The 19,058-nt window shown below is 35.3% G+C and overlaps 2 protein-coding genes across 2 annotated transcripts; one reads left to right on the top strand and one right to left on the bottom strand.

Moving 5' to 3' along the window:
• Positions 1-3,174: 3,174 nt before the first annotated feature.
• LOC148297119 (uncharacterized) lies at positions 3,175-3,555 on the bottom strand. Its single transcript, XM_088246963.1, has one exon. It carries the CDS (start codon positions 3,553-3,555, stop codon positions 3,175-3,177), a length of 381 nt encoding a protein of 126 aa, XP_088103089.1.
• Positions 3,556-9,665: 6,110 nt separating this feature from the next.
• On the top strand, positions 9,666-16,445 carry LOC110768658 (serine/threonine-protein kinase 52). Its single transcript, XM_021972480.2, has 6 exons — positions 9,666-11,343; positions 12,581-12,702; positions 12,826-13,034; positions 13,124-13,298; positions 14,957-15,091; positions 15,764-16,445. The coding sequence occupies exons 1-6, from the start codon at positions 10,920-10,922 to the stop codon at positions 15,968-15,970; spliced, it is 1,272 nt and encodes a 423-aa protein (XP_021828172.2). The 5' UTR covers positions 9,666-10,919; the 3' UTR covers positions 15,971-16,445.
• Positions 16,446-19,058: the final 2,613 nt, after the last annotated feature.

Below are 19,058 nucleotides of genomic sequence, written 5' to 3'. Positions count from 1 at the left end.
TCTTTTCTTTTTACTGCTTGACTTTGTAAAGTGTAATACTTGTCCCTTGAGTCTTTGACTATTTTGCCTATGTTGAAGTAAATTGGCAAATCTAAGTGGTTTTGGCCTTCGGTTGCAGTCTATGCCAATAGAATTACTTTAACTTGTTACATCCTTAAGAGAATAACCAACCATTTTGTTTTCACAAGGTTAAACCCAACAATATATTTCCATTTTTTGTGCAAATTGCATGCTCATTAAGGGTTAAAATCGTTATTTCAACATCTGACACGTGGTTAAAATTGTCTATTTATAAAAGTCAGTGAATGTGAACTTAATTTCTCATATATTGCTATTAATTACTCAAATATTTGCCGTATCTTAAAGTGATTTGTTTGGATTGTAACGGCCGGTTCTCATAATTTCATATCCTAAGACGATTTAGTAAAATGGGCCCCTATTCTCTAATACGTAACGGCCGGTTCTCATAATTTAATATCCTAAGGCGATTTGTAATGGGTACACATCATTGTTTTAAGACCATAAGGAAATGATGTATACCCCTTACAAAAACAATTGGATGATAACCATGACTAATAACCCTTAATATAAAACAAATAACAGCAAGGCAAAGCAGCATTAATCTTGAACCGATGCAACATTTATAAGGTAAACAGTGACTATGAAAAATCCCGTGAATTTTATTAATGAGACTTATTATTGGTCCCTATTTACGTTTTGTCATTATGTTCTCATCATGTTAGTCGATATTACTTTCTTACCACCTATGGATAACACTGGAGCCAAATCTTTGTCGTATATATGCAAAAGGGCTTTTTGGAGAATGTACAAGTAATTTAATATTTCTTAGCATTTACTCTACCGTTAGTTTTGGTGCCTGGCGTAACGACAGCGAGAGGCAATGTAGTTTTGGCGCGCGGAGATTTCGAAAGGTAGGTGATTCGCTAGGTTTGAGCTCCATCACACTCCATGGATCCTACCCTAGAAACTTTCCTACGGTTTTTAGTTGAAATATTTATGCCGATATTCCCCAAACACAAAGGAACATCAACATGAGACATTGCATTGTTCGTTGGCCCTTCACATCGAAGGGGAAAATCAAACCTTCTCCGGGTCCCACGAAGCAAATCGATATCGATCGGTGAGACATGAGGACACGTGTACGGTGCGATCAAGGTCCCTGTCATGACTTTTTACATTAATGTCACACTTGCAAGTAAGGTAGCTAAACTAAAATGTATATTTATAAGATTAGAGGAGCCTCATAATGTGTTCACCTTTGGACTTTACCACTTTTACAAAGTTTGGTATGCAATAGGGTGGACCTTTATTAGGAAGCATGTGGTCCCATGAACAATAAAGGGGCAATGTCACGTGACACCTCACCCCACTAATTTTGGGTTTTTTTTTATAACCTTTTCTCTTTTTCTTTTTTTTAAATTAAAATTATTTATTTATTTTAGGGTTTGGCCCTTTGCAGAAAACCTAGCAGCTGGTTAAGCACATAATGACACAATCTGCTCTTTCCCAACTCCCCACATTCTCTGAAAGAGGAAGTTCATGCGAAATCATAGTGTCTACTACATGCGTACTTTGTGGCACACATTCTGCATCCATCTGGCGATAAGGAAGGAGGCTTCTTTTTCTTTTTTTCTTTGGGTTTTATTATTTCTTATTATTTGTTGATTAATTATTGACTGACACATGCAAATAGTAATTAGGTGGTGATTAATTATTTCAAGTATGATGATGACTTGTTGTGATTTGGAGGATTCGAGTAAAGTCTTTGGAGAGCCCTTTGGTTCAGGCCTTAGTGAATTGTCAGATTGTGGGTTATTAGAATAAAGCTGGGTTGACCCAAATACTTAGGATTTTAATTCTTAATTATTGACCTGGATGCTCTTGTAACTGGCAAGTGACCAGGAGAAGATTCAGAAAATTAAACTAATTATATAATTACTCCATTTTATTTTATGTGAGGTTAATTTTTTTCTTATTTTTTTGGTGCAGAACGCAGATCAGATCTTGTGGAGTGAGCTTTTGGCAGGAAGTGTTTGTTAATTAATTAATTTTATCCTGGGACGGGAAGGAAGAAGGCTCTCTCAGTTGAGCTGGGATATCCTTGTAGCTTTTATGGATTCTGGATGCCTTTTGTTTTTCTCTGTGTTATGTAGCACAAACAAGTTTTCTGCTGACAAACGTGTAACACCATTTCCCCATCTATTTTTTTACTCTCTCTCTCTCTCTCTCTCTCTGCCAAATAAGCATTCCAAGAAAAAAATTACTAGGTATATTGGAGTTTGGGTATGGGAGGACAGATTTGCACGTTACCCTCCTACCATATCAATGGGTTGTGGTCATCCTTCTTTTTAGCTCAAAGTGTGGATGGATTTCATTTGACCTTTGTGACGCCCTTTGTATGTAGTGTAGCCATGCATTCATCACTTGTGTTCTTCATTCGATGAGTTTCGGTTTTTACTTTGGTTCAGCTGAGAGGCCGAAGTTTAGACGTAATTGTAGGAGTACATGCTCTACCCTTAAAATTGTACGGGAGTTCATAGCTCAAATGACTAAGAGGATTCATCAATTTATCCGAGATTCTATGTACAATTTCCAGTTTTTGTACCGAAAGAAGGTAAATAAATAAAGTTCATAGGATTTGGACCTATACTAAGTCGGGTTAAGCTAGGCCCAAATAATAACATCAAACTTTGGTAGAAAATAAACAAAAAGAGCCCCAAAAACAAAGAGATATTTAGTCATATATCCATTATTAGAACTAATAATATAGATAAATCCTACACCATTTAATTTCTATAAACAAACAAAAAAAAAAACCCAAAAAATGACAGTTGGCCATATTGAATTTAATTTTGATTATTAAATTACTTTGATACCCTATTGAGTGTTTTGGGGTTGGGTTTGTTTTAAGAAATCAATACCAGTTTTGTAATTTAAAAGAAGCTAAAAGTCTTTTGTTATGTTGTAAATGGGTTTTAGGTGTTTCTAAAGTCTATTTTATATAGTGTTTTTTTTTATAAATAATTTGGGCTTCCATATTGGGTATAATAGTGAATCTCCCAAAAACAAAGACTTTGAGCTAAAAAAGCCAATTTAGGAGGCCCAACATAAGTTTTTTTTTTTTTTTTTTTTTATAAAGGAAAACAAAATAAACTACAACCGGAAGCCACGCGGGCACGCAGGCCCCACCAAGTCAAAGTAAAACGGAACCAAACAACTTAGAGGAAGCCCACGATCCCACAGCCGGGAAGGGGCAAGATTATGGCCTAAACTAGCAACTGCATCTGCAGTAAAATTAGCCTCCCGAAAGATGTGCTGAAAAGAAATCTTCTCGCAATAAAAACTCAGCACCGGAATGTCTTGCACAAGGAGACTAATGCTCCAAGGAACCGAAACCACATTGTTGACACAATCAATGATTAGCTTTGAATCACCTTCCACCAGGATCTTCCTCCATCCATTATGAATAGCATGAGCCAGGCCATCCCGAAGAGCCAAACACTCCGCAACTGTAATTGCCAACAATCCTAACATCTTTGGATTTTCTTATGATATGTTTAACAAATTATGTTCATAAAATAGTTGTTGTCCAATGATTTAAGATTCAACGACTCTTTTCTATGTTTAGAATATCTTGGTCTAATAATCATGCTCTGATTAACTATCAATTATTGTTGTGTTCTGACTTCTGTGTTTGCTTCCCAAGCTCTCATCGAATTGTCATATTCCTTGGAGGCTATTGAAGGAAACTGCAAAATGCCTTACACCCAAAACAGACATGAGCCAGGCGAATGTTTTCATGAATCCATCCAATGCACCATGTAACTTAGCTTAGCTACTTTGTTTAGTCGGATCAATTAGGTTGGCAGGCTGCTTCCTGTTTCACTTCAAATATGTTTGTAGTTGTTGTCGGATGTTAACACCATTGCACAGTTGGACTACATGTTTGTCATCACTTGGCAAAGATTGCCAAACATGCATTACTTTGCTCCAAATATTAATCTACTTTACGATGTAAATTCATAATTCAAACATTTCAATTTTTAGGTCCATATTCAAAGATCATTTCTAGAAAAATGCCGTATTCGTCTATTTATTAAGTCACATATAGATAACTAAACGTTCTTCGATTTAAGCAAATTTTTGTAGAAATACTCTTTCAATGGTAACCTGACAAATGAGCGAATAAAATATGTCATTCTTCTAGGAAAGCACTCCATTTCATTGTTGTAATCACTGAATTTTCATTTGAGGGGCTTTGTAACACAATGTGGAATTAAAATGCCAAAAAAGATTAATACAGTTTTCTCTTTTACCGGCCACAAATTTTGATGACACATTAAAACTATGATTTTGTAACCACATCCACATCACATGTCCATTTGCGCTGCACACAATGCAAATTGTATTGTATGCCTTTTTTGGATTCGGCCCCCATATTAACAAATAAAGAAAATTGTCCTCTATGCAATGCCGAGATGGAAAGTGTCTACACACATTCACCTAATCAGAAAATCAACTTTATAATTTTAAATTAATTATGGAAAGGTTAGCTATTTTCCTCGTGTACCTTCCTTTTCAACTGTTTTCCATTCTATTATTTCTCATTATGGATGTTTTATGATAATGGAAACCCTTAATTTTCGAGGACGTCCTTAAAAAATGATTCATGCACAATGCAGGATGAATAAGGAATAGAAGAAGGTGGAGAAAGACACAAATGAGTAAGGTAGATCTTACTATTTTCTTTTAGAAATGATTCTCTTTTGTTTTCTTTCAGATTCTAGAATCTGATTGCCCCTCTAAATAAATAATGTTAAGATACTGTGCAAGGACAAGGACAATAAATTACAAACCAGCAGGAAACATCTCATACCTGAGTTGAAAACCAAACAGTTGATGTTACATAAAGAATAGATGGCGCAACAATACTTTTATAAGATTCCATTTCAATACATTTCACTACATCTAAAAAGAAGGAAAAAGGAAAGAAAGAAAAGTAAATTATGACCCATTTTGAGATATTACAAGCCTTTCATGATTTGATCAAAATATTTCCAGTATGTAGCCCTATTATATTTATCTTTCTCAAGCACCGGTTCTTGTAAAGATCCGTTTATCACATAATAAAACTATATGTTAGTCACAAATCAACTTATTGACACAATTAATTTTCTTTATACCTCTCACAAAGTTCATGTTGAATGTAAAGATGGGTAACATCAAAGTGTTTAAGTCAACTCCCACAAAAAATCCCAAAATAAGGTGGCTCCACCTATGTCTAAAATTCAGAAGAAAAAATAATTTAATAGATATATGTAGTGGAAACACCTAAGTTTGGGATTTCTCAAGGAAGTTCTTCACTTAAACACCTTAATGTTCCCCATCTATACATTCAACAGGAACTTTGTGACAGTCATAAATAAAATTAGTTGTTGTGTCAATAAGTTGATTTGTAATTTTAACATATAGTTTTATTATGTGGCAAACAAATCTTTAGAAAAACTGTTGCGTGAGAAAGATAGATTGAATAAATACTGGAAAATTTTCGATAAAATCATGAAAGGCTTGAACATCTCAATGGAAAAGGATTCGATGGTGATTTATTGATTTCACCCCCCTAATTTTGGGTTTGGCCATTTGCAGAAAACCTAGCAGCTGGTTAAGCACATAATGACACAATTTGCTCTTTCCCAACTCCCCACATTCTCTAAAAGAGAAAGTACATGCGAAATCACAGTGTCTACTTACTACATGCGTACTTTGTGGCACACCAGCACGCATTCTGCATCCATCTGCAATAAGGAATGAGGCTTCTTTGGGTTTATTTATTTTAATATTTCTTTTGTATTATTATTTTTGGTGAATTTTTTATTATTAATTATTGACTACACATGCAAACAGTATTAGGTAAAGAGAGCATACATGTGATTAATTATTTCAAGCAGGATGACTTGGTGCGATTTGGATTTCAGTAAAGTCTTTGGAGCCCTTGGGTTTCAGCTTTAGGAATTGTTTCTTAATTAATTAATTAATTTTATCCTGAGAGGGATGGGATGGAAAGGAAGAAGGCTCTCAGCTGAGCTGGGATATCCTTGTAGCCTTTATGGGTTCTGGAGGCCTTTTGTTTTTCTCTGTCTAATGTTGCACAAACAAGTTTTCTTGCCGACAAACACGTAACACCATTTGCCTCTCTCTCTCTCTCTCTCTCTCTCTCCCCCTCTCTCTCTCTGTACCAAATCAGCATTCCAATAAAAAATTACCAGGTATATTGGAGTTTGGGTATGAGAGGATATATTTGCATGTTATCCTACCATAATCAATGGGTTGTGGTCATCCTTCTTTTTAGCTCAGATTGTGGATGGATTTCATTTGACCTCTATGATGCCCTTGTATGTAGTAGTGCAGCCATGCATTCATCACTTGCGTTCTCCATCCCATGAGTTTCGTCTTTTTACTTTGGTTCAACTAAGTGCCCCGTTTGGTAAGCTATGATAAAATCATTTATTGTTAAAAAATTGTTGTAAGAGAAAGCTATTGAGAAAGCAAACTAATGAGATGATTTCATTTTCTGATTACGCGGGAATCAGATTCGAAGAAGCGCTGAGTTTAATGATTATGCATGAATTAGTACCAACAACACTTTTAACAAAAAATTTACCAAACACCAAACTGCTTTATCTCACAGCTGATTTCTCTCCCAGCAAATCTGACAACGATTATTTTCACAACACATCAATGCCAAATTGGCCCTAAGTGGAAGGCCAAAGTTTAGACATAATTGTAGGAGTAAATGCTCTACCATTAAAATTGCAAAGGAGTTCATTGCTCAAAAATGATTAAGAGTACATGTTCATTCACCCGATATTCTAATTTCTATGTAGGATTTGAACCTATACTCGGTAAGGTTAGGCTAGGCCCAAATAAGAACAGCAAACTTGGGTAGAAAATAAACAAAGTGGAGCCTAACAAACAAGACTTTGAGCTGAAAAAGCCCATTTGGAAGGGCCAATAATCCTAACATCTTTGGATATTTTATGATATGTTAATTATGTTTATATAATATTTTGGTCCAATGATTTAGGAGTCAATGACTTTTTTCTATGTTTAGAATATCTTGGTCTAATAATCATGTTCTGATTAACTATTTCCCCAGTGTTAACTTATTGTTGTGTTCTGACTTCTGTTCTGTGTGTGCTTCCCAAGCTCTCAAATTGTCATATGCCTCACCTAAAACAGACATGGAGCCAGGCAAATGTTTTCATGAATCCAATGCACCATGAAGCTTAGCTTAGCTACTTTTTTAGTTGGATTCATTTAGGTTGACAGGCTGTGGGATGTCAACACCATTGCACAGCTCGCTGGATTACCTGTTTGTCGTCACTTGGCCCTTTTGAGTTTCGAGTGTCGACAAAGATTGCTAAACATGCATTACTTTGTTCTCCACTCTATTAGTTCATCATTCAAAGATCATTTTTGAAAAATATAATCATAATAAAAAATAGTTAGTCACTTAATTATTTTTTATGAACATTTCCTTATTTGCTAAAAATACCGTGTTCATCTATTTATTAGGCCACACATAGATAACTAAACGTTCTTTGATTTGAATGAATTTTTTGCAAAAATGCTCTTTCAATGATAACCTAACAAGTAAACAAATATATATAAATATGTCATTCTTCTTGGTAAGCACTCCATTTCATTGTTGTAATCACCGAATCTTTGCGTTTGGGGAGCTTTGAAACACAATGTGGAATTAAAATGCCAAAGAAGATTAATTAAGACAGTTCTCTCTTTTGCCGGCCACAAAGTTTGATGACACATTGAAACTATGATTTTGTAACCACATCGCATGTCCATTTGTGCCGCACAAAATGCTGATTGTATAAGAAAAACATAGTGATGGGGAAGGACACAAATGAGCACGCATCTGATGATTTTCTATTAGAAATGATTCTGTTTTGTTTTTTTGGTAAGAAAGACAAATGATTATGTTTAACCGAATGTTGGGGATATACCAATATGTATCTAGCTGCTTCCCATATCGACCATCACTATTTAAAATAAAAGCATGGAAAGTGTTGCTATTTATAAGAAAAAAAGAAGAAGTAAAAAAAACAGTGTGGCCAAATAATTTGTCCCTTGCCTTTTCAGATACCAGAATCCATCCTGCACCTAAATAATGTTAAGATATTAGCCCAACAAATAGTCGAGTTGAAAACCAAACAGTTGTTGTCACATAAACAATAGATGGCCCAAAAAATAGTTTAATAAGACTTGATTTTCAATACATTTCAATCCTTTTTTTTTTAAATCACAAAGAATAGCATTTGATTGCCTCGATTTTGTTCATTCTGTTCCAATGTTAGATAGATGCCTTGTTCTTGCTTTTACATCAAAAACAACATTTTGGCCCATAGAAATTCATGGTCTAATCATAGTTGTAAACAACATTCTCTTTTTTACTTTCAATTTGGACATAAACACTAGAGTCCTATGCTTAAGAATTTTTTTTAGCACTAGAGTCCTATTTTTGTCATCCATAATAATTTAGTACCCAAACTATTTACAATGCATCAAAGTGACATTCCACATCACATCTACACACAAAAAAAGGGAAAAAGGAAAGAAAGAAAAGTAAATGATCGCCAATTTTGAGTTTCTAGAACTAGACTTGTAGTTTGAAAAAGAGAAGAAGACCTAGACTTGTAGTTGTGAGTTTTGTTTTGAACTTTAAATCTTGATATTTATTAAGAAAAGTATGCTTGTCTTGTCAAGTTTGATGGCATTTGGTTGATGGAGTAATCTCATGTTCGAATTCCATGATATCTTGATAGTGTGTAAAAAAAAAAAAATCCCCCTCTCTTTTCTAACTTTTCCAAAAACAAAAAATTGATGGCATTTGATGCATGTGACCTACTCTTATTTTTATCTGACTCGAAATACCCTAAGAGCATTTCCACTCATGGCCTTTTACCATGGGAAAAGGCCCCTTGGGCAGAAAAAACCTCTCCACCAATGAATTCTAACCCGATAGGATGTGGACTCCACCAAGTTTGGATAGGCTCGAAGGCTATATCAGCATGAGATGTTGCCTGAGGACGTTGATGTCAACGAATAAATTTAAAAAATAATCGGAAAAAATTATAAAAAAAGTAAGCATTTTTTTTATACACATATCTAGCAATTTTTTATTTATTAATCTCATACATATAATTCAAATTAATCCCAAGTGAAAAATAATTGTCCTTGGGTTGCCATGACAATGGCAAAAAAGAAAAATTGCTACGGCAGATAGCATTGCCCTTTGTCATAACAAATGAGTGAAAGTGCTCTAATAACCCTAAAAAACATATTCATCTCTTCCCTAATTTGAGCACGTACGAAGCTATAATTTGAGTACCAAATCGATCTATTTAAAAGTTTAGATATAAAAATTAATTTGAATTAAGGATACTTAAAAAGTTGGAAAAGTTTCAAGTACCCAACAATTTTCAAAGTACCAAATTGAGATGGGTTAATAATTAGTGACAAAAATTCCCACTTTTTATTATTATATAGACTTGACTTGGGTTGGGTCCGTCTAAACAAGTACACGTAAGCTAGGTAAACAGACAAGGGTTTGGGTCCTCCCGCGCCGTGGAACAGATTTGTTTGTTTATTTTTTAATTTTTATCAGAGAGAATTGTTGTTTTTCTGTTACGAATTCTTTTTTGGGTCAATTGTTACGAAATTTATATTATCTCCTGGCCACCTTTCTCGTATGTACCTGTCGATTGTACCTCTCTTCTGGTTTTTTCCTTGAGTTTTGAAACAGTCTCTCTCCTTCAAAGCCGTACATTAGGCAAACCCGCGCATCTCTCTCGCCTCTCTCTCTATCTCTCCTCTCCCTCTCTCTCTCTAAAACTCTCATTCATTCGCCTCTGCCTTCTGGGCTGTGGTTTCCTGCTCTGGTTTTTTGGTTAATCCTCTTCGAAATCTTATCCACAAAGGAAAAACCAAATGGAAAACAAAAAACCCATAAGCCCCAAACTGCCCAACACCCCAAAAACGTTGTCTTCTGCTCATTATTGTTGTTAAAGTTTGTTCCATTCTCCGTTTTTTCATTGCCCTCCAACGACTTTGTCTTTCTTCGATTCTCTGGTGTTCAAAGTCAACCTTTTCGTCTCCCTATAATATATTCCAGTTTCGGGATTTATTGGGATTTTTTGAACGCGTGATTCTTCTGGTACTTCTCCGTGGGTTTGTTTTTTGGGCTTGTGTTTGAATTTTCTATCTTTTGAGGGTCATTGGTCTTTGGTCACACAGTTGTGGAAATTGTGTCGTTTTCTTAGAGTTTACTTTCATTCTTTTGTTTTATTATTTATAGAAAAGAAATTCAAAGAAAAGTGGTTGGTGATGAAATACTTGGGATTTTGAAGGTTGTTTTGTTTTCATTTATTTCATTTGGAATATAAAAGAAAGGAAAGTCGCTCTTGTTATTTTTATTGGTGCATATTAACAGAAATTGTTTTTTGGGTTATGAGGTCAACATTGGAGACATTTGGGGTGGTGTGATTGGTTTTCAATTAGATCATATATTCCTTTTTCATCTTCCATCTTATTTCATTTGTTAAATTTAAGGAAAGCTTTGTTGGTGAGTTCTATTGTTAACCAAAGAAGGGTTTTCCAAATCTATCTGTTTTGAGCTTTATCATTGATGGGTTGCTGCATGCATATCTGGCAAAGATGATGATGATGATGAAAAATTGAAGTCTTTTGTTGATCATGTTTTCTAAGACAACAGCTTAACAGATTGTTTCTGGGTTTAGCTTCGTTTCATTTCTTTTTGCTGTTCCCATTACCGTTGGTAGTTTGGATTTTCTCTGTCGATTTTTCTGTATTGATTGTCAGCAATGGATTCAAGGACAAGTGAGAATTTTGAAGGTGACATTGTATCAAAGCAGGTGGATCACCAGGAAGGCGATATGAAGTTTAACATTAAGGGTACAGGTACAGGAAGCATTAGTTTCAAAGATATGGATCCAAAAATTAAGGGTACAGGAAGCATTAGTAACAAACAGATGGATCCAAAAATTAAGGGTACAGGAAATATTAGTAGCAAAGAGATGATCTTCAGAGCTGATAAAATTGATTTGAAGAACATAGATATACAGCTTGAGAAGCACTTGAGCAGGGTTTGGTCCAAAAACATTGAGAGAACCAGGCCTAAGGAAGAGTGGGAGATTGATTTATCTAAATTGGATATAAGATATGTTGTAGCTAGAGGGACCTATGGTATTGTATACAGGGGTACCTACGATGAACGAGACGTTGCAGGTAATCACTAATAATCCCATTTCCATTGTGATTTTGATTTTTTCTGTCTGTGTAGGACATGATGGAATGAAAAAAAAAAAAGGAAGGAGCTTTCTTTACATATTGTATTGAATACATCTATCTTCTCTATGTATCTCTTATGTTAATTTGGCATGTAATAACTAGTTTTTTTGGCAGTTAGTTCTAAGAACTGCCACTCTGAATCCCTTTCAGCCATTTCTGGTGTTGAATTGGGATTTATATGAATAAAAATAACAATATGTTTTTAGCATTTCCTTTTGCTTTTGGTGAGTCATGTTAAAACACTAATTTGGCATATATCAAGTCTGTAGGTGAAACTGAATTATGTGTTCCACTTCAACGTTGAAGGCATGATATTGAAGTGTTACATATAATTTATCTTTATATTCTGTATTATTGGTGTAAGAGTGTTGTGATTGACAAGTCCTGTCATACTTTCAGGCCTTAGTAGAATTTTGATCAAGACATTAAAACCGTTCATAATCCTGATAGAAAACCATAGCCAGTCTTAATTTATATGAATTTTTAAAACTTCTGTACTGATGTTGTTTATGGCACTTTCCATCATGTGATTATATTACTCCAATCGCTTTGTTTCACTCTGTTTCCAATCAATCATTAGTAGCCATAAAAGTCGGTGCTTAACCTCATATCATATGTACTCTCTTTGATAATTCTGAAATTCTTTGGATTTACGCAATATAAATTGGAGCTACCACTTCGTATTATGAATGATCTTATTTGAGTTACATTATAATGTTGAAGCAAATCTATTATAGAATATATATTAGTCAAAGTTAAAGAAAAACACTTGAGGAGCCATGATGCCAGTTAATTAATAATGGATATTTTATTTTGGATTATTATTCTAGAGCTTAATTTCTGTGAAATGAAAAAGGAAACGTCATACTTCTGAGATTATTTATAGTAGTATGATAACTTTGCATATAGTTCTAGAACCCTGCAAATGATGTCGATTTAGTATATTTTGTTGTATTAGTATTGTCTTGTCAGGAACCTGGTGGAGTTTGAATTGAAGCATGACTGTTTAATCTGTTCTAACACTAGTCTTTTCATTTCTAGAGTACCAGAAAAAAAAAAACTGATGTTAAATGAGATCGATAGCAATTGTTTGCAGTGGTGGCACAGTAGTGCTCTGCCACTTTGTTGGCATGCATATCAAATTCTCATTGCAATCTCGTGCTGAATTTTATAGTTAAGGTGTTGGACTGGGGGGAGGATGGTTATGCCACAGCTAATGACACTTATGCTGCGAGGGAATCTTTTCAAAAAGAAGTTGCTGTCTGGCACAAGCTTGACCACCCTAATGTTACAAAGGTACAGACCAGTTTTCTTTTGATTTTTTATATTCAGTTTATTGCAATCTCCATTATTAATGTAAAAGTGACAGTTGTAGAGATTATCACTCAACAATTCTTCCACCCCTCCTCTTTATCTCAGTTCATTGGAGCTTCAATGGGAACTTCAGATCTTAAGATTCCTTCAAAAAGCTCTTCAAGTGATGGTCTAGATTCTAATCCTGCAAGAGCATGTTGTGTTGTTGTGGAGTATCTCGCTGGTGGGACACTAAAGCAATACTTGATAAGAAACAGGCAAAAGAAACTTGCCTTTAAGGTTGTGATCCAACTTGCTTTGGACCTGGCTAGAGGGTGAGTTCGATTGTTCTATACATTTCTCAGCTACATACTTTTCTATTAAAATTCTTATTGATCTGGGATTTTTACCCTTCCTCTTGCAGTCTTAGCTATCTGCATTCTCAAAAAATTGTACACCGTGATGTCAAAACAGAAAATATGTTGCTTGATATTCGCAGAAACCTTAAAATAGCTGATTTTGGTGTCGCTCGTGTTGAAGCTCAGAATCCAAGGGACATGACTGGTGAAACTGGTACCCTTGGATACATGGCCCCAGAGGTATTTATGCCTAGTTAAAACCTGTTATGTGTTTTTGTGTAGCTGGAATATTATTTCACACTAAAAAAGTAACTGTCTGGTGCTCTATGAGCTTGAAATAAATCAATATAAAAAAAGCGGGGGATATAAGGTTAAATCTCCCCTACACTTCTAATTTCATCAGTTCACACCTTAATTGTGCATGCATCTTTTTTTTAGCCTTGGACTTTAGAATGGATGGAAATGACACACAACCTTCACATGTGAATAAGCGTGTGCCCTTCATGTGAGAAAGCCTAAACTACCTGCCAAAACCACACTAACATATTTAAAAACAACAAAAATCGCATAATGCTGTTGTGAGCATGTGCAAAGGCATCTGGGCTTGGTAAAAATGCTCTCACAGGGTTCTTAACATCCATGTTGAAACCAGAGCAACATATAACAAAGCCACCTTCCTCTTGCTTCTCCCCAAAAAATACCAACACAACACTTATTTTACAAACTATTTCTCAGTCCCCGGCTTCTGATTCTTTACTCTAACCACCGAATTCGCTTGTAAAGGTGATGAAGACAGGGACCCAAATGAGGATGTTGTTTTGAGCCTTTAAAGTTGGTTATGAAATCAATATTCTGCGCACCACCTTGCTCGGAATTCTGTCTGTTCCCAGGCATCGAGAGAAGTAATTCATTGAGGTCAAGTATGATAACCTCTTAGTCGACACACATCAACAACACTAAGCATTTAAGAACTATTCCTTTGACCTTTTCGTGTTACTGGGAATCTGCTTGATCAATATGTTAAATTGAGCTTTAGATGAAAAAATGAGACGGCAAAGGTGAGAGGGTTTAGTTCAAGAATTGAGGATTGCAGGATAGTAATTGTGGATCATGTTATCAAAGCATTTATCGCCGATGATAAAGATTTAGGAGTCCAGGTCATTGGCTGGAGCTGATACTTAGAGCATGAAGGGCCAACCTTTGAGAAGGGTTTTAGAGCGAGTTGGCTAGAGAGGGAGAAGGGCTTATGGCTATGATAAAAGAAAAGAAGAACGTGCGGCAGTTGACGACAATGTTGGTTTTGCCACCAACATAGCAAACGACCTGTTATGTGGGTGTGGGATGATGCGGCCACCGTAGTTGCCCATGTGGTGACCTGCCTTACGGTGCTCGTTGGAAGGAGAGGCACGTCACATGAGTCTGTATTGAGAGCTTTCCTTAATGCCATGTGAAAGGCACATGAGATGTCCCTCCATTTTAACGTGTGTTAATTGATAGAATTAGAAGTTTAGGGGAACATTGGGACTGGCCTAAAGTTTATGGGGGTTAATTATATATTCCAAAAAAAGGAAAGAAGCAACAAGGAGATACTATTGAGTTGAATTATGTTTTCCATCTTGCATATGGTGCTAAAGATGGTTCTTCTTTATGGAGTTTGAGGTTGGTTTTGTCTGGGACTCTGATATTGTGTTCCCCTTGTGATATGGTAAAACTATCATTTGTGCTGTTAGCTTGTTACAAATACCTACATAAAAGAGAAGAAAAAAAATTTATGTACATTATTGGGCGTGAAAAGAAAAACCTCTCTTATTCTCTCCTCTCTGTAGTTCTCTTAATTCGTGTGATAGCATGTGTGGTTTTAAGTGGTAAATCATTAAGCTGACAAGATATATATGTAGGTTCTGGATGGTAAGCCTTATAATAGAAGATGCGATGTCTACAGCTTTGGCATATGCTTATGGGAAGTTTATTGCTGCGATATGCCTTACCCGGACCTTAGCTTTGCTGATGTATCATCTGCAGTTGTTCGACAGGTCAGTTTTTTCAAGAAATAAATAAATATCTCTTTACATTATATAAATACAAGGAAAACTGGCATGATCTAGAGTTTGACTTGTCCATGTTTAACTTTAAAGGCCCTTTTGAAATGTGGGATTTCAAATCTAGGGATTTTGGCTTATGTTTTATATGTAAAAAGTTGCATGATACATGAATTTTCGTATTTGCATTGTGCATATATATATTTCTGATGATTCATTGTATCTGATAATTTCAAATTCAAAATGTTCCATAGTTGCCTTTCGAAATAAATTGAATTCAATATTTTTGTTGCTTTTCCAATAAAATGTAGCTTCATTGTCAAAATCCAAATCTCTAAGTTAGGTCACCCAGTTTAAAGTTATCTGCCTTTATAAGACTGCTTACTGTTCATTTAATGAGCAACGTTTATTTATTTTTCTTCTCTGCTGACAATGACCAAAATAAGAAAAATCTGAAATGATTTAGCTCATATCTTGTACTTTTCTGCCTGTTGGTTGGGTCTAAGACTCCAAAGATCGAGGCTTAGTTAGTTGAGTTACCAGGGTCTTAATGAATGGACTTTTGTGGCGGTCTTTGTAAAGATTGAAGTTGTAAACCTAGTCGAAGATTTGACATCTAACTCTTCATGGGCGTTTCATTGTACGTACTATATGGTTTGTTAACAGAACTTACGGCCAGAAATCCCCAGATGCTGTCCGAGTTCTTTTTCAAACATCATGCGCAAGTGCTGGGACGCAAATGCAGATAAACGTCCTGAAATGGGTGAGGTGGTGAGAATGTTGGAAGCAATTGATACAAGTAAAGGAGGTGGGATGATACCTGAAGACCGTTCTCCGGGCTGTTTCTGTTTTGCCCCTACTCGTGGTCCCTGAGCTTTTTATCTTGATTTGTTCCTGTTGCCGAAGGAAATTGATCGGCTATTTTCTTGCCAGAAAGATGATTGAAAAGAAAAAGAAAGGAAAAGAAAAGGATGGTAAAGTTCTTTCCAGATATCCTTGCAGTTGCAGCCTTGCCTCTTAGTTTCAAAGTTGTTTCTTTAGTGAATGAACAAAGAAAGGTTTATGAATTGTGCATCAATCTGATTTTCCAGCTTGTATTTGTGATGTGGGTCTGTTTCGATAGTGAGCTTCGAAAGTTGGGATTGAATGCGTTGTTGCACATGACAAAGAGCCGAGGGAATCGTCGCCTAGGAACAAACAAGCAGTGACTGGATGGAAACAAGTTGAGCAGCTTATTGAAACGTATTTAGGGGCTGTATTATATATGGTTTTGTAGCATTTGCTATGTTCCTATATATTTGATTGGCCTTTTGTATGTTGTTGATTTTTAAACGACAAGATTTGCATTTGTTTGTTGGGCCTTTTGTCCTTTCATTTAATACATATACTAATTAGCAACGAAACTTAAAAACTAATCTGGACACAATAAGTATGCTAAGGACTGTTATGTGGGCAAGAATGTAATTCTACGGCATTGAGCAACACACAAGCAAAGCAAATGTTTGGCTCACATCCCTTTCATTTAGAGGTGGAGAGGGTGACAGGAAAGGATAGAAAACAATTCAAGCGCAAACAGAAGGAAAAAGAGAGAAAAAGATGAAGAGATGCACCAGCTTGGTGGGATTCTAGTATTATCAATTTGAACACCAATTAAAAAGAGCTTGTTTGTATGATCATCATCTCACAGGTGACAGCATATATTCTTCTCATGTCATGCGCTTGCCATATAACACAAGTGGAATTGTAGTCGGATTAATTTGGTGATGGATGAGGATGAACCTACCTTCATTTGTCGTCTGTGGTTGCTTATGTGTTCCTATGTAGTGGTGGAAGTGGAACCAATGCCAATTATTATGAACAGAAGCTAACCGGTATATTTTATAAGGGAGTTGTTGTTTACACTCTAAAAATACACATCTTTATTATGAAAATATAAGGGAAAAGTTTCACTTGAAAGAGTGTATGTATGACTGATAGTTAGTGATTACGACTCCTAAGTGCGACAGTTAGTGATTTTGAGGTGGAGTGCATCGAACGGAATCATGTTTGCTCCTATTTATCAAAGTTATTCATCAAATTTATTTACCAAATCAATGATGTATCAATAATACCAACAAACTATTTGTTTATTAATATTTTTCTACTTTTTAAAGGAGGTTTCAAGTTCAAATCCTCATTTTCTCTTCGTGTGATAAGTAACGTGGTGAGAGAAATAAATGCGTACCTAATTGAATTTACTCATACGATAGCACAGAAAACAGTCCCTATATTTTTCTGTACTAACTTCTCATTTGGTAAACAAATCATCCTTTATCTTCATGTTGTGAATGCTACTATCTAAAAACATGATAAGAAGATTTGTCCTTGCTGCCGATACGACGTCCTGTTATTTACCTAATCGAATAATATTTGTTTGTTTTCACCGTACCCTTTTGGAAGTGGTGGGTGTCTCCACTTGCACTAGTTAAATAATTGTCATTCTCCATATTCGCACCCTCTACCACTTCACCTTATCTTAATCTAAGATCCTTGAGGTAGGGCACCTTATTCATAAAAAGAAAACCCCCATGAAATATAACTATATTTTTCTAAATAAAGCACCACAATGAACCCAGACTCTATCTTCTATTGGATTCCATGCGACAGTGCAAAAGCAAACAGCAGCAGGAGAATTGTTCCTTATTCTATGCTGTCAAGAATGTGGACGTCAAATCGACCATGTGCATATTCTCAGAACACTCCCCTCCCCAGAAAAAAAAAACATAATAGATTTTTTTATAATTTTTTATACAAGCGACATTTTTCTTTGATATAATATAAACTATGTGGAATTCGAACTTAAATGCATAATGAAAAGCATATTTGCTTTAGCCAACCTAACTAAAACCATGTCTTCATTGAGAATTTTATTTTGATTGAATCTTTATCGGTGGATTAAAGAAGATAATGATTTCCAATTTGTTTGTGTCCAGATTTTAGAGATAATATATATATGTTCACAGGTGACTCCAAAATCCCAAGTTCATGCATGTGTCAATTCATAAATAAGATCTTTGAATCTAGTGGACTATATAGACACATTAGTCATACCCTCAAGCTCGTTAGTGGGAAAATAATATGCTGAAGAAGGGGGCACTTTCAATTCCGTCGAGAATTATAAAAAAGGGAGCTCCACAACAATTCTAAAACAAACCCACCAAGAACACAACAATTCCTTCGAGAAAAGTTAATATATCATTTGATAAAAAGCATGCAATTAAAAAAATTTGTCCACTCTAATCATACAAGGCCCCATTATCGATCACACTTTGTGTTCAGTCCAATCAAAACATGTTAACTTGCAATTAGATAGATGTTTGAAAATGTAAGACAGGAACGTGAGGATAGTGCTTCTTTATATTGATCAGAAAGAATTTTCAACACGAAATGTTGTGTCAAGTGGTGATAAGAACAAATGTCGATATCCTTTGCCAACAAACTTCATTTTCGTTTTGTTTTCCTGGTTGTCCTTTAGTACCCCCATACGCTATGGTGCTGCCTAATCCTCCAAGTGTACGATTGGAGTTGATTAGTGTATTAGTTGGAACGCTTAGCGTATATATCTTGATCCTTCAATGTAATTAAGCTCTTGCTTAATTATGTTGCGGTAATTTATTTGAATATGCGATTCAAATTCACAGTTTAACAATAAAATTTTAATTTTAATTTTATATTTTTAGCCTTGTTTCTTTTTATTTATTTAACAAATCTACTCATATCCCACATTACGTAATATCAACTCTAATCTTTATGTCACGTTTCCTTGATCCTAGACCCTTTATTATGGGAATATCACAGAGTCACGGTTGTAAAGTCAGACCCAAAAAAGAAAAATACGATCAAGATTAGATTAGAAAGAATATCATAAATTTGGTTAAACAACTTGGGGAGGTGGGGGGCATATTAGTAATTCCACTTCATT

The sequence above is a fragment of the Prunus avium genome, chromosome 1 (genome assembly GCF_965620075.1).
Source record: "Prunus avium chromosome 1, drPruAviu1.hap1.1, whole genome shotgun sequence".
Taxonomy (NCBI): domain Eukaryota; kingdom Viridiplantae; phylum Streptophyta; class Magnoliopsida; order Rosales; family Rosaceae; genus Prunus; species Prunus avium.
Note: the sequence above shows the minus strand (reverse complement) of the source record. Positions and strands in the feature narration are given on the sequence as shown.

Coding starts and splice junctions, on each gene's coding strand:
- LOC148297119 (XM_088246963.1), bottom strand. CDS start 3,555: ATGTTAGGATTGTTGGCAATTACAGTTGCGGAGTGTTTGGCTCTTCGG.
- LOC110768658 (XM_021972480.2), top strand. CDS start 10,920: ATGGATTCAAGGACAAGTGAGAATTTTGAAGGTGACATTGTATCAAAG. Junction 13,299..14,956: donor TTGGATACATGGCCCCAGAG/GTATTTATGCCT, acceptor ATATATATGTAG/GTTCTGGATGGTAAGCCTTA. Junction 15,092..15,763: donor CATCTGCAGTTGTTCGACAG/GTCAGTTTTTTC, acceptor GTTTGTTAACAG/AACTTACGGCCAGAAATCCC.